This window comes from Meles meles, chromosome 6 (genome assembly GCF_922984935.1).
Source record: "Meles meles chromosome 6, mMelMel3.1 paternal haplotype, whole genome shotgun sequence".
NCBI classification, from domain to species: Eukaryota; Metazoa; Chordata; class Mammalia; order Carnivora; family Mustelidae; genus Meles; species Meles meles.
In genome coordinates this window covers 115,182,853-115,201,437 of record NC_060071.1, presented here as the reverse complement: position 1 = coordinate 115,201,437, position 18,585 = coordinate 115,182,853, and the positions used below count along the sequence as shown (strand labels likewise).

At 41.4% G+C, this 18,585-nt stretch overlaps 2 protein-coding genes across 2 annotated transcripts in view; one reads left to right on the top strand and one right to left on the bottom strand.

The window, feature by feature from the left end:
- Positions 1-7,100, bottom strand: part of MTHFD1 (methylenetetrahydrofolate dehydrogenase, cyclohydrolase and formyltetrahydrofolate synthetase 1) — a 58,193-nt gene extending 51,093 nt beyond the window's left edge. The window contains exon 1 of the mRNA XM_046007005.1: positions 6,947-7,100. Within this exon, the coding sequence (XP_045862961.1) occupies positions 6,947-6,987 (41 nt within the window). The 5' untranslated portion in view covers positions 6,988-7,100. The remainder of the gene's footprint in view (positions 1-6,946) is intronic.
- Positions 7,101-7,164: 64 nt separating this feature from the next.
- LOC123943124 (girdin-like) overlaps positions 7,165-18,585 on the top strand; it is a 45,446-nt gene continuing 34,025 nt past the window's right edge. Inside the window, exons 1-2 of the mRNA XM_046007008.1 lie at positions 7,165-7,326; positions 9,461-9,501. Coding sequence (XP_045862964.1) covers positions 7,200-7,326; positions 9,461-9,501 — 168 coding nt within the window. The 5' untranslated portion in view covers positions 7,165-7,199. The remainder of the gene's footprint in view (positions 7,327-9,460; positions 9,502-18,585) is intronic.

Genomic DNA, 18,585 nt, shown 5'->3' with positions numbered 1-18,585 from the left:
TGGTCTCAGGGTCCTCGGATCGAGCCCCACATCCGGCTCTCTGCTCGGCGGGGAGCCTGCTTCCTCCCTCTCTCTCTGCCTGCCTCTCTGCCTACTTGTGATATCAGTCTGTCAAATAAATAAATAAAATCTTTAAAAAAAAAAAAGTCAGTGAAGATAAATTTCTCAACAGGCTCTGGCAAAACCTTTTACCAAAAAACTCCCTATTTCCTGGACTCCTCAAGCACCAGCAACTCAAAGCTGTACCTCTCCTGCCCAGGCTCCAGGGGAAGAGCTTTTCATCAAGGGGGAAAAGAAAACCCTAGCTCACAAAGCAAGGTTTGACTTGTCTCCAATCTTTACAATGACTTTCTGAATAGAGGCAGTTTGGAAGCCTTCCAAACAGATTAATTAGCCCATTCATCTCCTAACAGGAAGAGCCAATCCAGTGGATACAAGCTTGCAATTCTTTCTAGCAAGCAAGTGACAAGCCCTTGGCAAGGCAGGAGAATGCCACATGGAGTCCCTGCCACCAGCCTTGTACTCCTGGTCACGTTAGTCCTCTGGCCAAAGTTTCAGAAACTGCAAAATGAAGGGCGAGGTCGCCGGGATGGCTGAGGGATCCTGCCTGTGGAACTGTTAGCCACTCACTCCTTCAAGCTCCTGGATTTACAGGGTGCCAGCGATGCATTATGGGAAAGTAGCAGAGGGAGCAAAGTGCAGGGCACAGGGGTACTTGAGGCATTCTGCACGATGGATCAGATGTCAGAGAATCCAGTCACAAAGATACCAGCACACAGGCTTGTTCCCAGGGCCTGACATTACACACCCTTTTAATCCTATATACAACCCTATAATACAATCCTATAACACAACCCAGGATATAAACAAGGCTACCGCCACCCCCCACAGCATGGAGGAGGAGAGTGAGGCTGACTGACTTGCCCTGGCGACACAATGCCTTAATCTCTTCGCTGCCCAGCCCCTACCAGGGTCAACGGAAGGAGAAGAAGCCTTTGCAGGGACCCTCCTCCGTGTTCCTGCAAATGGAGATTAACAGAGGACCACTCACCCCTACTCAAAGCCCCACTGTCCCAATCCTGACACCAATCTTCCTGATGGATGAGGACACTCATTCTTGACCACGTCCTCAGGCACCATGGCTAGTGCCATGGTCACAGTAGTCAGCTGCCAGCCCCAGACTCCGCCAGGGAGAACTAGACTCCAGAGCCTGGCTGCATGGACTATTTACAACCTCACAGAGGGTCCCTCCTGCTCCCCTGCAAGGCTTCCAGACTCAGGCCAGCCTGGGCATTAAAGGTTCAAGACAACTTCTGAAAGGCCTGCACTTTGGATATCACTATTTTTATTTATTTTATTTTATTTTTATTATTTGGATCTCAAATTTTTTTAAGCACAAAAGGGTCTACAGGTATCTTATCTACAGGACAACATAAAAAGCTCATAAACATTTAGTAGCCCCTCCCTGCTAATTCTGTTTCCAGAAAGAGTTCTTCTGACCCCGGGGGCTAAATGTGTAGCCCTGGTTCCATTTTTATCTGTGACCGCAGGATAAATTCTAATTTTAAGGTTCAAGGTTATAAGCCAACTGCCAAATATACAGCCTGAATAAATACAAACACGACTTGTTTATTCAACAGGTACTTCCGAAGCACCAATTCATTAAAACTTAACTATGTGCCAGGGACTGCTCTGAATGCTGTATCAGTAATGACTCATTTAATTTCGACAACCTTATGAATTAGGTGCCATTACTTCTCCAACATACAGAGGAGGAAACTAATGCACAAAGAGGTAAACTAAGTTACCTAGGGATCCCCAGAGGAGGCAGCACTGTATCTACCTCTAGGGTTACTGCCCGCAGGGAGCTCACAGACTTACCCAACCTGCTTGGCTCAACCTACAAAAACTACTAAGAGTACCTTCTCTCTCGGGCCTGACAAGCAGAAAACCCCCATCTCTTCACAACCAGTCTTTCCAGAAAGAAGACTTGACCAAGAAAAATGCTACCAACGGAGGCCTCCAGTACCACAGGGCAAACAAATCACACAAGATTCAGCAGGCCCACTTTGAAAAGAACACATAGGTAAGAACTGTAATCTCTAGCCTAAAAACCAATTCTGGGTGGTTCTTCCATCTAATTTCCACATCTCTGAATAAAATCACTTTTTAAGATTTTATTTATTTATTTATTTGACAGAGAGAGAGAGAGAGAGAGCGCGTGCACGCGCTTGCACAAGCAGGAGGAGCGTTAGAGGGGGAGAGAGAGAAGCAGGCTCCCCACCCACCACGCAAGGGGGAGTATGACAGGGGCCTAGATCCCAGGACTCCGGGATCATGACCTGAACCAAAGGCAGGTGCCCAACCAACTGAGCCACTCAGGCATCCCCCAGCCCCACCTTTGAATAATCTCTGAAAGGATACCTCTGTTAAGCCAGGGTGGGCTCTCACCACACAGTGTATTTCACTTAGCTCCTCTGCTCAGTCTGCTTCTCTGGGGCCATCACTGTTGACCCCAAGGCAGCCACTTAATAACCAGTGAGGTCAAAGGTCCATCACACAAGCTGTGTTTTTGGTCAGGAACTCCCTTCCCCATTACACTGGGAGGCCCACAGCGCCACCACCTTCAACTATTTGCCCCAAAGTCATCTTATTCCAGTAAGTATGAGCTTAATTCCCACATTTAAAATTACAATTCCCCCGTGCTTTAGAAATCTCTATTCCTTTCCTTTGCTTGGTTTTCCCTTTGGCACTTCTCATCACTTCACATTTTTGTACCTATTTTATTGTCACTATCTACCCAAGAGGACACAAACTCCAAAAATAGGGATTTAGGCTATTCACTACCACAGTCCCTATGCTCTGAAGAGTGCTTGCATACAGGTATCTGTTGAAAAAGTGAATAAATATCAAAAAAGGACACACACTTGCCTTTAACCTTCAGATCTCTCCCAAATGTCAAACTCAAGACTGCAGCACTGGAACTCCCCTCAAGGGAGAAAAGGGGTGCTCCTTCTAAAGGGAGCTAATTGGGCAACTGGCTTCCCCACAGAGTCAAAAAGGCAGAGATGGAATCTGGAATGATGAACTCTGTCTAGTCCTGGCTCCAAATAAGATATAAAAGAAGAATAATGAAAATAGACCAAACTCAAGGAGGGCCTTTTTCAGCAAAGTGGGAGACATGGCCGTGAAAGGAAGACTGCTGTAAAGATTAGCTTACGAAATTCCTTCTCGCAAAGTAGTAAGTGCCTGACAATGAGAAACACCATGTACTGGGCCACCTCTGCCACTGACCAGCCTAGTGACCTTTGGCCAAATCACATCGCTTTCAGCAGCAGGATGGGATGGATTGAACGGACTGGGTTTTTGGAGAAATTCTGACTGTAGAACTCATGGCCTGCTCATTCTTTCTCCCTCCAAGTAAGAGATTTTACAGTTCAAACACTGTATCAGGGAAAAGACTGCCCAGGGCCCTTGAAGGCTTGCAGATTTATCCCTGGAGAGAACCAGGAGTTGCCCGCAACCAAGAAAGTTAACCTGCAAATTTGGAGAAGAGGGGACCCCTTCCCTGGACTCCAGGATTCCTGGATGCCATGGAAGACATTCACTTACCTTTCCTCTCAAGAGTGTCCCTGACCTAGTAGGAGGACAGGTGGGGACACCCTCCCAGAGCCTCTCCACAGGGGAGTCCGGCCTACTCAAGCTGTAAGAAGTGCCTTCTTATGCAGATTCCCCCAGAGCCAGAGCCTGAGTCAGAAGCCTATTGCAGCCCCATGAGCCAAGACAGCTGTCCCCCCTTCCAAAGCTCCCTCCTTCTGAGGAACAGTGACTAGTACCAGCTTCTGGAGTCCAGCTCTCTATGAAGGTCAAGGGCCCAAGGTTTGACAGTCTCTGAGCCATCTTATTAACACATGAAAGAAAGATCTTCAGTTAAGTACAAAGAGACTTTAGGCTTACATTGTGTTAGTAGGAACTGATTACCACAGGGCAATGTAAAAATTAAGCCCAGTCAACTCTGAGCAGGCTGGGTAGCGGGACCCTTCCAGTACCTGAAAAGTCTTTTCTAGAAAATGCTTTCAATCCTTATAACCAAATCACTACCATACTTTGATGATGAGAACTAGATTTATACCTAAGGTTTTAAATAAGCAGTTCTCAACTTTCAGGATGCATCAGAATCACAGAAATGAGCTTTTAAAAAAAGACTTAGAGAATATTTGAACTCAATGGCTTATTGCTAGCAATTCCAATTACCAGTCTAGTGTGGGCACCCAGGCACAGATATTTTTCACAAGTACCCTATAAGACTAAATTGGCAAAACTATCTTGGAAAAGACTGGCAATTTCTACTAAAACCAATCATACATATTTGTCCTACTACTCCACAATTCTACTCTTACATACGTAACCAACAAAAATGTGTGTATGTTCCACTAAAAGACATGTAAAAGAAGGCTCATGGGACATGTGGGTGGCTTAGTCAATTAAACAACCGACTTCAGCTCAGGTCATGATCTTGGGATCTTGGGATCAAGCCTTGTGATGGGCTCCCAGCTCAGCAGGGAGTCTGCTTCTCCCTCTCCCTCTGCCCTTCCCCCTGCTTGTGCTTTTTCTCACGTAAATAAAATCTTAAAGAAAAAAAAGTGCTCATAGCAGTTACAACTCATACCACCAAAAACTAGAAACTAAGTGTCCATGGATGAGTAAATAGTGGCAAATTCATACAGTAGAATACAATACAGCAATGAGAGTAAATGAACTACAACTACATGCAACATGAATTAATCTCAGAAACACAATGTTAATTCAAAGAAGCCAGACACTGAAATCTTTATACAGTACAATGCCATTTATATAAAGTTCAAAGACAGGCACCATTAATCTACAGTGTCAGAAGTCACGATATTGATTACCTTTGTTGGCGGTGGTGACTGGAGGGTATAGGAAGGAGGGCTTCTGGGGTGCCAATGACATTTCCTGATCTGGGTACTAGTTACTCGGTAAGTTCAGTTGCAAAAAATTCATTAAGTTATGTATTCATAGTTAAGTAAAAATAAATAAAAACAAAAAGCTCCCTGAGTGACTTTGAGTTCATGTTTACAACCACTGAAATTGACTTCAAGGCAGCTATCACTGTCAAAAAGATAATCAATCATCCATGTATACATTAACTTAATCATTAACACCACTAACATGTATTGAACACTTATCATGTGCCAGAACAATTCTAAATCCTTTTCAGCTAAAAATTAATTCAATTATCCTAACAACTCAATAGCCCAGATATTATTTTTATTGTATCCGAGGAAGTTTTGGTATAGACAGGTTAACTAAATTGCTTAAAGCCACACAACCACTAAGGAGTGAAAAAAAGTTTCTAGGTGTTTGGGATATAGACATAAACAGGACAATGCATGTATCTGCCTTTATGGAGCAAACAGACATATTTAACTTTCTCTCTACTCCTCAAAAACGTATCCATTGACCACCTATTCTCAGTGGCCTGCCAGGAAACAAGTCTAAATTATTTTTTCAGTCTTTTTATTTATTTATTTATTTTTAAAAAGATTTTCCTTATTTATTTGACAGAGAGACAGACAGCAAGAGAAGGGCCACAAGCAGGGGGAATGGGAGGACAGGCTTCCCGCAGAACAAGGAGCCCGAGGTGGGACTCGATCCCAGCACCTGGGATCGTGACCCAAGTCGAAAGCAGACACTTAACGTCTGAGCCACCCAGATGCCCCTGTCTTTTTTTAAAAAGACTTTATCAGAAAAGCCACTGGTAAAGGGAGTAGGTTTGAATATAAGCAAACAAAAAGCAAAGGCAAGCAGAAACAATGCAGTTTAGCACAGCACAAGTTGAAAAGCAGTCAGACAGAAATTGTGATTTCTAGTCTAAAAGTCTGGAGTTCCTCTTTACCAACAGGAAGGATTCACTACCATTTACTGTATATCTCACCTTTGTCCACCATCTCTACCTTCGAGGCAAAATCATTTTGCCCCAGGGTGGGTTTCACCAACAACAACTCCCTAACACACTCAAAGACCTCTACTCACAGAGTTGGCAGGTTCACAGGGCAATTACTGTTGCCAACTACAGCAACTACTAAGTAACTGATGAGGTCAAAGATCCCAAGATCAACTTTCAGGAGAGTCACACAAGATATACCCTTCCCTCTTCTACTCTGGTATTTCTCCACCAGTCACCTCCCAGACAAAAAGAAGCAGGGTGTACTTCCTGGGAGTGTTTGGCAATCATATCCACTAGCTAAACATTTTGGATTTCCTGCAGGAGGTCAAATGCAATAGGGAATAGTCACAGGACTCAAGAGCCAAACTTGAAAGTAACTCTAGGGCCTGGAGGAAGACGAGGTTTTTAGAAGAGCATGAAATTGAAGGAAAAGGAAGTTTATTAGATTCCACTTAGCAAATGACTCAGGTGTAGTGGAAAAAGCCAGCGTTGGAAGTAGTCCCTCCATCACTAATCAGTCTTGTGACCTTGTCAAGTTTTTTCACCTCATTAATCTGTCTCCTCACCGCTGAATTACAGCGTGAGGGGGTAAACTGCATTAATGAGTTCTGACTATGGCGCTTCAGACAGTCCCAACCACACTCTTCTGGCAAAAAGCCGTCAGCAGCTGTATTTTAGGGAGCACACTCAGGCCAATTAAGAATTAAGTCCAAAACACAACAGCCAGCGAGCCCAGACACCGGGCAGCCCTTCTAGAAACTCGGACTGTGCCCAAGACCCCATTCTTTGACCGCTGGGGACCGATCTCCAGGTGTAACGAGTTCAATACTATGTCCTCCCTCCCCACCCGGCTGGCCTTACTCTTGCGTTACATGTGTACCTCCAGCAAAAAAAATGGGAACGTGGGGACCTGCACACTGCTCAGAACCCTCGCCTGCAGCCCAACATGCCCTAACAACAATGACAGGTGCTTACGCGGAGACCACCTTCCCGTTCAGGATTTCCGCCGGTGCCATGGCCTTTATTAGTCCGCTGCCCACGATGGACACCACCAAAACTGAGGATCCACTAGCTCCACCTCGCGCGGGACAACCCAACCCACGTGTTTAGGGACTACCCCGGAGATACGGCTTCTGCGCCTGCGCCCCTCCCACCCCCGCCTCCCCCGGCCGATGCGCGTGCGCAGTCCGTTAGGACGGAAAGGCCTAATGTAGCGAAGAACCGGGATATGGAAGTCGGATGCCGCGGAAAGACGAACGAACTCGGTGATGAGTGGCTGCCGGAAATGATTGGCTGCTGGAAGAAGCCCTTTCGGATTGCGTCTTCATGTAGGGCGGGGAACTCGCGGAAGAGGGGTTAGTTTCGATCCCATCCCTTCCTGGGCGGAGCAGCGGGCGGAGCCCGAGGGGCGATCTCGCGGGAGAACTGTTTGGCGCGCGCGGGAGCTAGGCTTGTACCTCTGGGCTGGCTTGGGCTCGCCAAGGTGTCGCCCCGGGGTCTGAGGGCGCGGCTTCCCAGGAAAACACCTGGGCAGGCTCCCGCGCAGTACTTGGTGGGGTTCAGGGCTGGCCCGCAGGTCTGAAACCCGCAGGACGTGAGGCGGCTTTCCTTCTGGCGTTCCTGCCCCCGACGCTGTCAAACTGGTGTGGGGCCCGCACCCCTATTTTGAGTACTGGGGTCAGGATAGCGCACGTCACCGGTTTAAAATCTCAAGTGACGCCTGCTCTGCCGGGGTCGGAGCCAGCGCGCTGTATTAGGCCTCTCTGAGCTGGAGCGCAGTGTGGCTCCAAGTGCCTCGGGGTGACCGTGCGGGGAGGGACGTCAGCTCTGCAAGCCTGAATTTTGTCAGCTTCCCGGGCAGATCTGGGGTTGGAGAGGACGCGGGCCTTAAAACCCACGAGCCACCGGCCAAGGCACACGCTCCCTCCCCGCAGGCGTTCACTCTGCTCCAGGAAACAAGCTGCGTTCTTAATGTGCTCACGGTGCAGTCATCCCTGGAGAGCTCTGAAGTAAAGTTGTACGCGTCACTTTGTTTCTTTCCCCTGTCTTATTGACAGAATTAACACAAAGTATGCAAGTTTGAGATTTGGTACACATTATGAAATAATTTTAGTAAGGTTAATATCTCCATTCTCTCACATGATTACAATAGCATTGTGTGGCCATAACATTTAAGATCTTTTTTTTTTTTTTTTTTTTTTTTTTAAAGCAGTGATTCTCAATCTGGGATGATTTTGTCCTCTAGGGGACATGTGGCCATGTCTGGGGACATTTGTGGTTGTCGTTAATAATAATTTGTGGGTCAGTGTGATTGGCATCTAGTGAGCAGAGGCCAGAGATGCTGCTAAATATCCTACAATGCATAGCACCCCCCAACCCAGAATTATCTAGTGTAAAATGTTAATTGTGCTGAGGTTGAGAGGCTCTGCTTTTTTTTTTTTTTTTTTTAATTTGACAGACAGAGATCACAAGTAGGCAGAAAGGCAGTGGGGGAGGCAGGCTCCGGATGAACAGAGAGCCGGATGTGGGCTCCATCCCAGGACCCAGGGATCACGACCTGGGCGGAAGGCAGAGGCTTTAACCCACTGAACCACCCAGGTGCCCCTAAGATCTGCTCACTTAACTATTGTTATAGTCACCATGCTGAACATTAGATCCCCAGAATTTATTCATCTTATACCTGGAAGTTCATACCCTTTAACCAACATCCTTACCCCCTGGCAATCACCATTTTATCCTACGTATATGAAGTGGGCTTTTAAAAATTCCACTTGTAGGTATCTTACAGTATTTCTCTTTTACTTCACTTAGCATTTGCCCTGAGGTCCATGTTATCCTAAAAGGTAGGATTTCCTTTTTTATAATTGAATAATCTTGTGGATGTGTGGGTAGGATCGTGTATCACAGTCTCTATTCTTCTTTCCATGGTACAGGTTGTTGACATATATTGGCTACTGTAAATTGAGGGTGCAGATATCTCGTTGAGAGCGATTTTGTTCAGGTCACTTTGGATTTGACCAAATATCAGTTTCTTTTATAAACCATTTTTTGGGGTGCCATGTTTCACTAATGGAAGAGCTCATCTTTTCAACTTTATTCTTTTTGGGGAGGTTGGGGGAACTTTTGGTAGGTGCTTTTGCCTTATTTTAAATTCTGAGGATATTTAGTAGCCTTATGTGTGAAATTAGAGAATCTTTTTTTTGTTTATTAACAGTTTTTTTAATTTAATTTATTTATTTTTTCAGCGTAACAGTATTCATTGTTTTTGCACAACACCCAGTGCTCCATGCAAAACGTGCCCTCCCTATTACCCACCACCTGTTCCCCCAACCTCCCACCCCTGACCCTTCAAAACCCTCAGGTTGTTTTTCAGAATCCATAGTCTCTTATGGTTTGCCTGTTTATTAACAGTTTTATTGAGATAATTTATATGCCATAAAATTCACCTAATTTAAATGTACAACTGAATGAGTTTTACTCTATTTACAGACTTGTACAACCACCACCATAGTAGAATTAAAGACTTTTTGGTGAGTTTTTTTTCTGGTAATTTGCACAAGTGGACATACTAGAAACACAACTTAATCAACTAATCTTCAATAAAACAGGAAAGAATATCCAATGGAAAAAACGACAGCCTCTTCAACAAATGGTGTTGGGAAATTGGACAGCTACATGTAGAAGATGAAACTGGGCCATTTCCTGACACCACACACAAAAATAGACTCAAAATGGATAAAAGACCTCAATGTGAGACAGGAATCCATCAAAATCCTAGAGGAGAACACAGGCAGCAACCTCACTGACCTTGGCTGCAGCAATTTCTTGCTGAACACTTCTCCAAAGGCAAGGGAAACAAAGGCAAAAATGAACTACTGGGACTTCATCAAGATCAAAAGCTTTTGCACAACAAAGGAAATAGTCAACAAAACCAAAAGACAACAGATGGATTGGGAGAAGATATTTGCAGATGACCTGTCAGATAAAGGGCTAGTTTCTAAAATCTATAAAGAACTTATCAAACTCAACACCCAAAGAACAAATAATCCAATCAAGAAATGGGCAGAGGAGGGCACCTGGGTGGCTCAGTTTGTTAAGCAACTGCCTTCGGCTCAAGTCATAATCCTGGAGTCTCAGGATCAAGTCCCACATTGGGCTCCCAGCTCCATGGGGAGTCTGCTTCTCCCTTTGACCTTCTCCCCTCTCATGCGCTCTCTCTCTCTCTCTCTCTCTCAAATGAATAAATAAAATCGTTAAAAGAAAAAAAAAAAAGAAATGGGCAGAAGACATGAACAGACATTTCTCCAAAGAAGACATCCAAATGACCAACAGACACATGAAAAAATGCTCAACACCACTTGGCATCAGGGAAATACAAATCATAAACCATGATGAGATACCACCTCACACCAGTCAGAATGGCTGATATTAACAAGTCAGGAAATAACAGATGTTGGTGCAGATATGGTGAAAGGGGGACCCTCTACACAGTTGGTGGGAATGCAAGCTGGTGCAGCCACTCTGGAAAACAATATGGAGGTTCCTCAAAAAGTTGAAAATAGAGCTACCCTATAACCCAGCAGTGCCCCAAAGATACAAACGTAGTGATCCAAAGGGACACCTGCACCCCAATGTTTATAGCAGCAATGTTCACAATAGCCAAACTATGAAAAGAGCCTAGATGTTTATGGACAGATGAATGATAAGGAAGATGTGGTATATATATATATACAATGAAGTACTACTCAGCCACCAAAAAAAAAAGAAATCTTGCCATTTTCATTGACGTGGTTGAATCTAGAGGGCATTATATGAAGTGAAATAAGTCAATCAGAGAAAGAAAATTATATGCTCTCACTCATATATGGAATTTAAAACATAAAAAAAAGTCATAGGGGAAGTGAAGAAAAAATAAAGCAAGATGAAATCAGAGGGGCAAACCGTAAGAGACTCTTAGTCATGGTAAACAAACTGAGTGTTGCTGGAGGAGAGGGAGGTGGAGGGATGGAGTAACTGGGTGGTGGACATTAAGGAGGGCATGTGATAAAATGAGCACTTGGTATTATTAAGACTGATGAATAATTGACCTCTACCTCTGAAACCAATAATACATTATATGTTAGTTAACTGAATTTATATCTTACATTAGCCGAAAAAAAGTACAACTTAATAATGCATGATATAGTGATATAATATAACTTAATATGAGGACCTCTGAACACATACCCTTGTATCATGTTTGACCAGAACAAGTAAAATTAAGCAAAAAATTGATTCAAGTGTTCCTGGTAAATTGCAGGTAGTGAAACTTCTTTGGCTTATAGTACCAAATAGATATTGACTATTTCAGCTGTCTTGTTTGCTGAGGAAGATGGCAAACCCCCAATTTACAGCTGGAGAAATAGACTGAAGGATACCTTGCCCAAACTATATAGCTGTGCCTGGGATAGGCCCCATACCTTCCTTTGTCTCTAAATATATTGCCTTGCCAGCTCAACAGCCTGGTTTTCAATAGTAATAATGTCTTCATATGACTTGTATATGATTCATTCATTCATTGAGCAAATAGTTACTGAGTGGCTGCTGTGCTAACAACAAAATTACTGCTCAAGGTGCTAGAGATACCATAGCAAAACAACCAAGTTTCTGCCCCCAGCTAATATTCTGGTAAGTGAAACAATGATCAATTAAATAAACATATAATTTTAGATGTTGAGACATGTCATTTTTTAAAAATAGGCAAGCTAAGAGGATGGGTAATGATGGTAGAGGCAGGAGAGTACTGTTTGAGAAATGTGATGAGAAATGCTTCTCTGGGAATTCTGACTTGAGCAGAAACTTGAGTGAAAAGAGGAAGTTGGGGTGTAAAACAATGAAAGAAAGGATTTGACCTGAACAACTAGGAAAGTGGAGTTGTCATTTATTGAGTTGAAATAACACTGTGGCAGGAGCAGGTTTTGAGGTTTAATTCAGTTTTAGATGTTTTCAGGTGCCCCTCAGACATCCAAATGGAAATAGATATTTAAGTCCATGAGATTAGGTAAGAGCCCATGAAGGGTATAGATGTAGGTAGAGAGACGACCAAAAACTGATCCTTGGGGCACTTCAGTGTTCATAATTCAAGGAGATGAGGAGAAACCTGGGGGGGGGGGGCAGATTGAAAACCAGAGTCTGATGTGTTATGGGGAAATCTGCAAAGGCAGACAGCTTTGAAAGACAGGTAAAAAAAAGTGTTTTATGGGAAAAGGGGTAATTCAAATATATTGCAACATATTTAATCAAATATATTGGTCAAATCAGGTAAAGACAGAATCAATCATTTCACCGAGAAGAGAAAGACAGAATATTTTTTTCAGAATATTTTTATTCAAATGATCTTATTGGCAGTTGCTTGAATAAAAAGTATATCCTTTTTGCAGGATCTCCGTTTTTTACAAACTTACTGAGGGTAATTTGATAATATCTATCAGAAGCTTAAATGTATTCTTTTTTTCTTTTTCTTTTTTTTAAGTAGGCTCCACACCCAGCAGGGAGCCCAAGGTGGGGATTGAACTCATCACCCTGAGATCAGGACCTAAGCTGAGATCAAGAGTCAGACACTTAACCAACTGAGCCACCCAGGTACCCCAAATATATGCTTTTTTTGACCTTCTAATTCCACCTTTAGGAATTTATCCTAAAGTGATATTTATGCTTTTAAACAAAGATATATGTACCAAAGTGTTCCTCAGTGTTGATTTCAATAGTAAAAAATCTCCATCAAGATGGACGCAGTTGTTACAGGAGGGATAGATAGGTAATAGATGTGTATAGATGTATAGGATAGCTTTCATACATTGTTGAGTGATAAAAGCAGGTTATCCAGTAAAATGTATAATTTGGTTTAATTTATGTTAATACATGTAAAGGAGGCTTTCTTTGACTACACTATCAAAGGTTGCCTGGTTATTTACCTGATAACTGTGATACTAGCCTATTTTATTCACAACGCTTACCACTTTGTAAAATGATTTTATTTATATACTTGTTTGCTTTTTCCACCAGAATGTAAGCTTTCCACCAGAATTTCCTGCTTTGTTCATTCTTACACTCCTGCTGGTCGGGGATATAATTTTTAGAATCTTTTTTAGGGGAAAAAAGAATATTTATTTTCCTAGTTTAGTTATTAACTATTACTCTTATTCCAATGGATATCACTTCTTGCTGCCTCATTCTTATCATTTATAAATGAAGATAGTGGATGGGGACCCCTGGGTGTCGCATTTGGTTAAGCGTCTACCTTTTAGCTCAGGTCATGATCTCAGGGTCCTGGGATCGAGCCCCACATCGGGCTCCTTGCTCAGCGGGGAGCTGCTTCTCCCTCTGCCTGCTGCTCCCCCTGCTTGTGCTCCCTCTCTCTCTCTCACAAATAAATAAATAAATAAAATCTTTAAAAATATTTATAAATGAAGATAGTGGAACAGTCATCCTTAACCCTAAAGTCACATTAAAATTACCTGTGTAGCTTTAAAAAGAAAAGATTACACATAGCCTCCAGTGTAGGCCAATTTCCAGTCAGAACTTGGGGTGGAATCAGGGTATCGGTATTTTTTTTTTTTTAAGATTTATTTATTTATTTATTTGACAGAGATCACAAGCAGGCAGAGAGGCAGGCAGAGAGAGAGGAAGGCAAGCAGGCTCCCCGCTGAGCAGAGAGACCAATGCAGGGCTCAATCCCAGGACCCTGGGATCATGACTTGAGCTGAAGGCAGAGGCTTTAACCCACTGAGCCACCCAGGCGCCCTGGGTATTGGTATTTTTTAAAGTTTCCTTTGAGATTCTAATGTTCAGGCAGAGTTGAGAACCACTAGATTAGATGATATTTGAAGTATAATCCTGAGGATTCTGGTATCAAGAATACATAATAGGGACACACTTTCTCTAGAGTGAAAGTATTTTCCAAGAATTAGAATATCAGTGTTTCAGACAAATCATCTTTAGCTTTAGGAATAACAGATTGAACCAGTCATTTGCTCCTCTCAAAGTACTTCTCCCTTTAAGAGGTGTAGGTATTAGAGACAAAAAATTTAACCTATTTCAAGAAATTCACAAAGGAAAGACCCCAAATTTCACATTTACCGGAAGGGTTTCTTTCAGTGGGATCACTTTCTTAAGAGTTCTTAAGTTTACTAATGCTGGATGAAAAGCACTTCATGTTTTCACTTCATTCCACTTCATGTTTTCACTTCATTCATTAGGGAAATAACCATAGGCCTTCCTGCATCACATTGGGAGGACTTTTCCTTCCTTGGACCTCTGTGATGCGTTTACCTAGAAACAGCTTCTTTGATGTGCAAACATTCTACTGGCAAATTGTGCAAGGCAGCCAATCCTACAGGACAGTTCAGGTTTCTTCTGGGAAGTGAACTTTGATTTGGAATTTTCTCTGTGCCTGATATGGTAAAAATTTATGGTTTTTACTTTCTAAAGCATAGTGAAGTACAGCATACTATACCTTTTTAATCTGAGGTATCAATAAATCTTATGAGCACATAGAAAACAGAATAGTCATGTGCAAACCTACCTATACCACCACAGAATAATTGTGTCATATCGCTGTATTTTATTTACTTTAGTCTCCTAATACATTTTTATTATATAAGGTTAATTTGGGAAAACAGTACTATTATCCATAGAAGTTAACTTTGTATTAAGGTATTTTATTTCCTGTTGGGTCCTTTAGTCATTTAATGTGTATTTTTTGTGCCAACTATGGGATGATAGAAATAAACCAGGAGGGGTGAGGGGTGGGGCGAGCCTGGTGGTGGGTATTATGGAGGGCACGTACTGCATGGAGCACTGGGTGTGGTGCATAAACAATGAATTTTGGAATATTGAAAAAATAAATAAAATAAAAAAGAAATAAACCAGGCATAGATCCTGCTCTTAGGTACCTTTAATGTAGTAGGAGAGATAAGATTTGTATATAATACAATATTGAATGAGATAACACTTGAAGATTTAGAAAAGGGCCTGCACTGGGGCAGGCCCTGGAGTCCCTGCTGCTGAGCATTAGGCATCTTGGTTACTAGACTGAAAGAGGGTGAGTGCACCCAGGGACTGAGGTGATGAGAGATGGAGGTGTTAAGGCAGCTGCTATTCTAAACCTCTACGAAGTGTTATTTGACCATCTTGGAACCCCCCCGACCCACTTTTTTTTTCCTTTTTAGAGATAACTATTCTGAACTAAATATATAACCTACAAGAGTTAGAGAAAGAGGTGATTACCCTCACCTTGCAGAAATCAAGGAATGAGGTGGTGTTTGAACTGATACTGAAGGATTTATATGTTTGTGCTTCTAGAGGTATAGTTTGTCCCACATAATAGCCCATTTTTTTAGAGACGGTATGAGTGAAACTCATTAAGTAAATTAGTTTTTAATAGAGCATAAAATACTAAGGAAATAAAAATCAAGAATAGAATTCTTATGAAGTGTTTTATCTCCTCTATCATTCTCATTCCAGGACTGAGGAGCAGTTTGTTGTCCCTTTTCATTCACCAAAACTTAAGTTGTTTTCTTTATTCTCTTCTTTTGTTCTTAGAAAAGGAATTAATGCAGTAATGACTTTTAGGTATTAAATAATGAAAATGAGGAAAAGATTAAAGTCTCATTAGAAATATTTATACTCTGTTTATTTATTTATTTATAAAGATTTTATTTTTAAGTAATCTCCACACCCAGCGTGGGGCTCAAACTCCCAACCCCGAGATCGAGTCATATGCTCTACCGACTGAGCCAGCGGGGCCCCCAGAGATAATTGTTATTTAATAATTGCCTTTAATGTCAGTAAAAGGAAATAATACAGGAATTCCAAAATGTATTTCAGGTTTAATGAGTACAATCAGGCCTTCATGCTTTCTGTTCCATGTTATTCAAATCGCACTGTCTTAATCTTTTTTTCCTCTGAAAATTCCTGTATTCTGAGAAAGTTCAATCTTGTGGAAGAAACCAACTAGCAAAGGAAACACATACCCTATACATGTAGCCCTTCTAGTCCCCAGTTTCTAAATCTGCTTTCTCATTCTCCTCCCCGATACATCCCCTGATTTTTAAAAAGAAATCTCAAATTTTTTTGTGTTTTTTCTGTTACCTAATAAATACATGGAAGATGGCTTTCCTCTTTTTCTTTTACTTTAGAAGAGAAGGATAATGTATGAAATTGAACTGGGTAAGGAATATGGATTTAAGGCAGTACTGAAGTTCTTGGGAAACTGAATATATAAAAATTATAAAGTTAATTTTGCATTCCTCTGAGCAGAAAAAACACTATGAGCTATCAGATGCTACATTATTAACTCATGTTAGACTTATCTTTTGGCTGAATCTCAAGAGATATAGTTAGGGTTCCTGATAGAGAAGTTGAAAATGAAAGATATTTGTGAGTCAGGTGTGCAAAATTTGATTAATAAATAGCATCTAAGTATGATATGAGTGCATATATGTACATTAGCAGGCTGTTTCAACCAGTTACAATTTAAACAGTGGCTTGATACTATCTTTAGAAACTAGATCTGCCTTGTCTCCAAGCAACAGGTTCAGCAGGCAGCTCCTTCTGAAGTCTGGTTAAGCTGTGAGGATCTGAAGTGGAACCTTACTGAAGACATTGCTATTGATGCTGGGCATACCTCAGCATCAGTTCCTGACTGCTCTATGCAGACTCTCCTTGGAAGCACCTTGAATCACCGTTACCACATCTGTTTCATGCTTCTTTTATCTCCAGCATATCAGGCCCTCTCCAGTTGTAAACCACTCAGAAACAGAAAGGCACCTGACTGGCTGGGTTGGTAGGGCATGTAGCTCATGATCTCAGGGTCGTGAGTTCCAGCCCCATATTGGGTGTAGAAATTACTTAAAAATAAAATCTTTAAAAAAGAGAGAGATAAAACCCCACTGATAACAATTAAAGACTGTTTTGTAACTTTTGATCACATGCCCAGTTTGGGGATGTATGATATAAAAAATTTAATAAGTAGGATCAGACATTAACCAGTAAGAATCTTTGCCATTCCTAGCACTGGGGCAGGCTGTTGAGCATTAGGCATCTTGGTTACTAGACTGAAAGGGGGTGAGTGCACCCAGGGACTGAGGTGATGAGAGATAGAGGTGTTTAAGGCAGCTGCTATTCTAAACCTCTACGAAGTGTTATTTGACCATCTTGGACCCCCCCACCCACTTTTTTTTTCCTTTTCAGAGATAACTATTCTGAACTAAGTATATAACCTTTATGTTCTTACATATATGTGGATACTTCTGTTTTGGACATTTAAAAAGTTATATAAATGGTATTCTAGACTTTCTGCTATGCTATATGCATTCAATCTTACGTTTTTGAAAGTTATACTTTTTGATTCATGTAACTTTGAGCACATTAACTGCTGCATAGAATTTCATTACAAATTAATATATCACAATTTTTATACATGTTTATTATATAAATAAGCTGCAGTGAGTATTCTTATACAGCATGCCTCCCTGTACATTTCTTCTAAATATTAAATAAAAAATTTTTCAAGCTGTATTTGAAGGAGCTAGCTACAAAAATAAATTATAGGATGACTATTTCTTATTTTTATAAATTAAAAGCCTAATTGGATATAATAATTAATACTTTTATTATTGGTGTTTTAAATCTTACTGATATTGCAAAAAATAATGGATATTTTCTGTACATGCCTTCCTTACAGAATGCTGAAAGCTAAATATGCACTGAAGTATTAAGAGGAAATAAAAAGAAACATTATTAAATATGATTATTAAAGAAAGTTGTAGTGAGGGGCACCTGGGTGGCCCAGTGGGTTAAACCTCTGACTTTGGCTCAGGTCATGATCCCAGGGTCCTGGGATCAAGCACTGTATCAGGCTCTCTGCTTAGTGGGAGCCTGCTTCCCCCCTCTCTCTGCCTGCCTCTCTGCCTACTTGTGATCTCACTCTCTGTCAAATAAATAAATAAAATCTTTAAAGAAAATAAAAATAAAAAATAAAAAAAAAGTTGTAGTGATATTGCAATGTACTAAATAAGACACCTAGCACTTTTTAATCAATGTACTCCTGTGTTAGATCTCAGATATGCTGTCAAGTTAGTAATGTTAGCTCATGGTACATTACCATCTTTCTGTGCAAGGTTGCTCTTCTTTTTTCCCCCCATCTCCATTTCTATTTCCTCTCAATCTGGTATGTTTGATGTGTGTTTGACTATATATGCATCTTTCAAAAGTATGTACTTTTGCGTATGAATTTATTTTTTAAATTATGTTATACTTAGAAAATTATAAAATGTATACACACAGATTAGATAATAAGAAAAATACCTGTGAACCTGCTTCCTAGTTTCATAGAACATTGCAGCACCTGAGACAGACTTCCTGTGTGTCTCTTCCTAACTGAATCCCTTTGCTGCCAGCTAAAATTCAAAATCGTAGATATTTTATTTTTATTTTTATTTAAAATTTGTTTTAAATAAAGCATTGGAGCCCAATGTGGGCCTTGAACTCATGACCATGAGATCAAGACCTGAGCTGAGATCAAGAGTTGGACACTTAAATAGTAGATATTTTGAATTTTGTGTTAATCATTC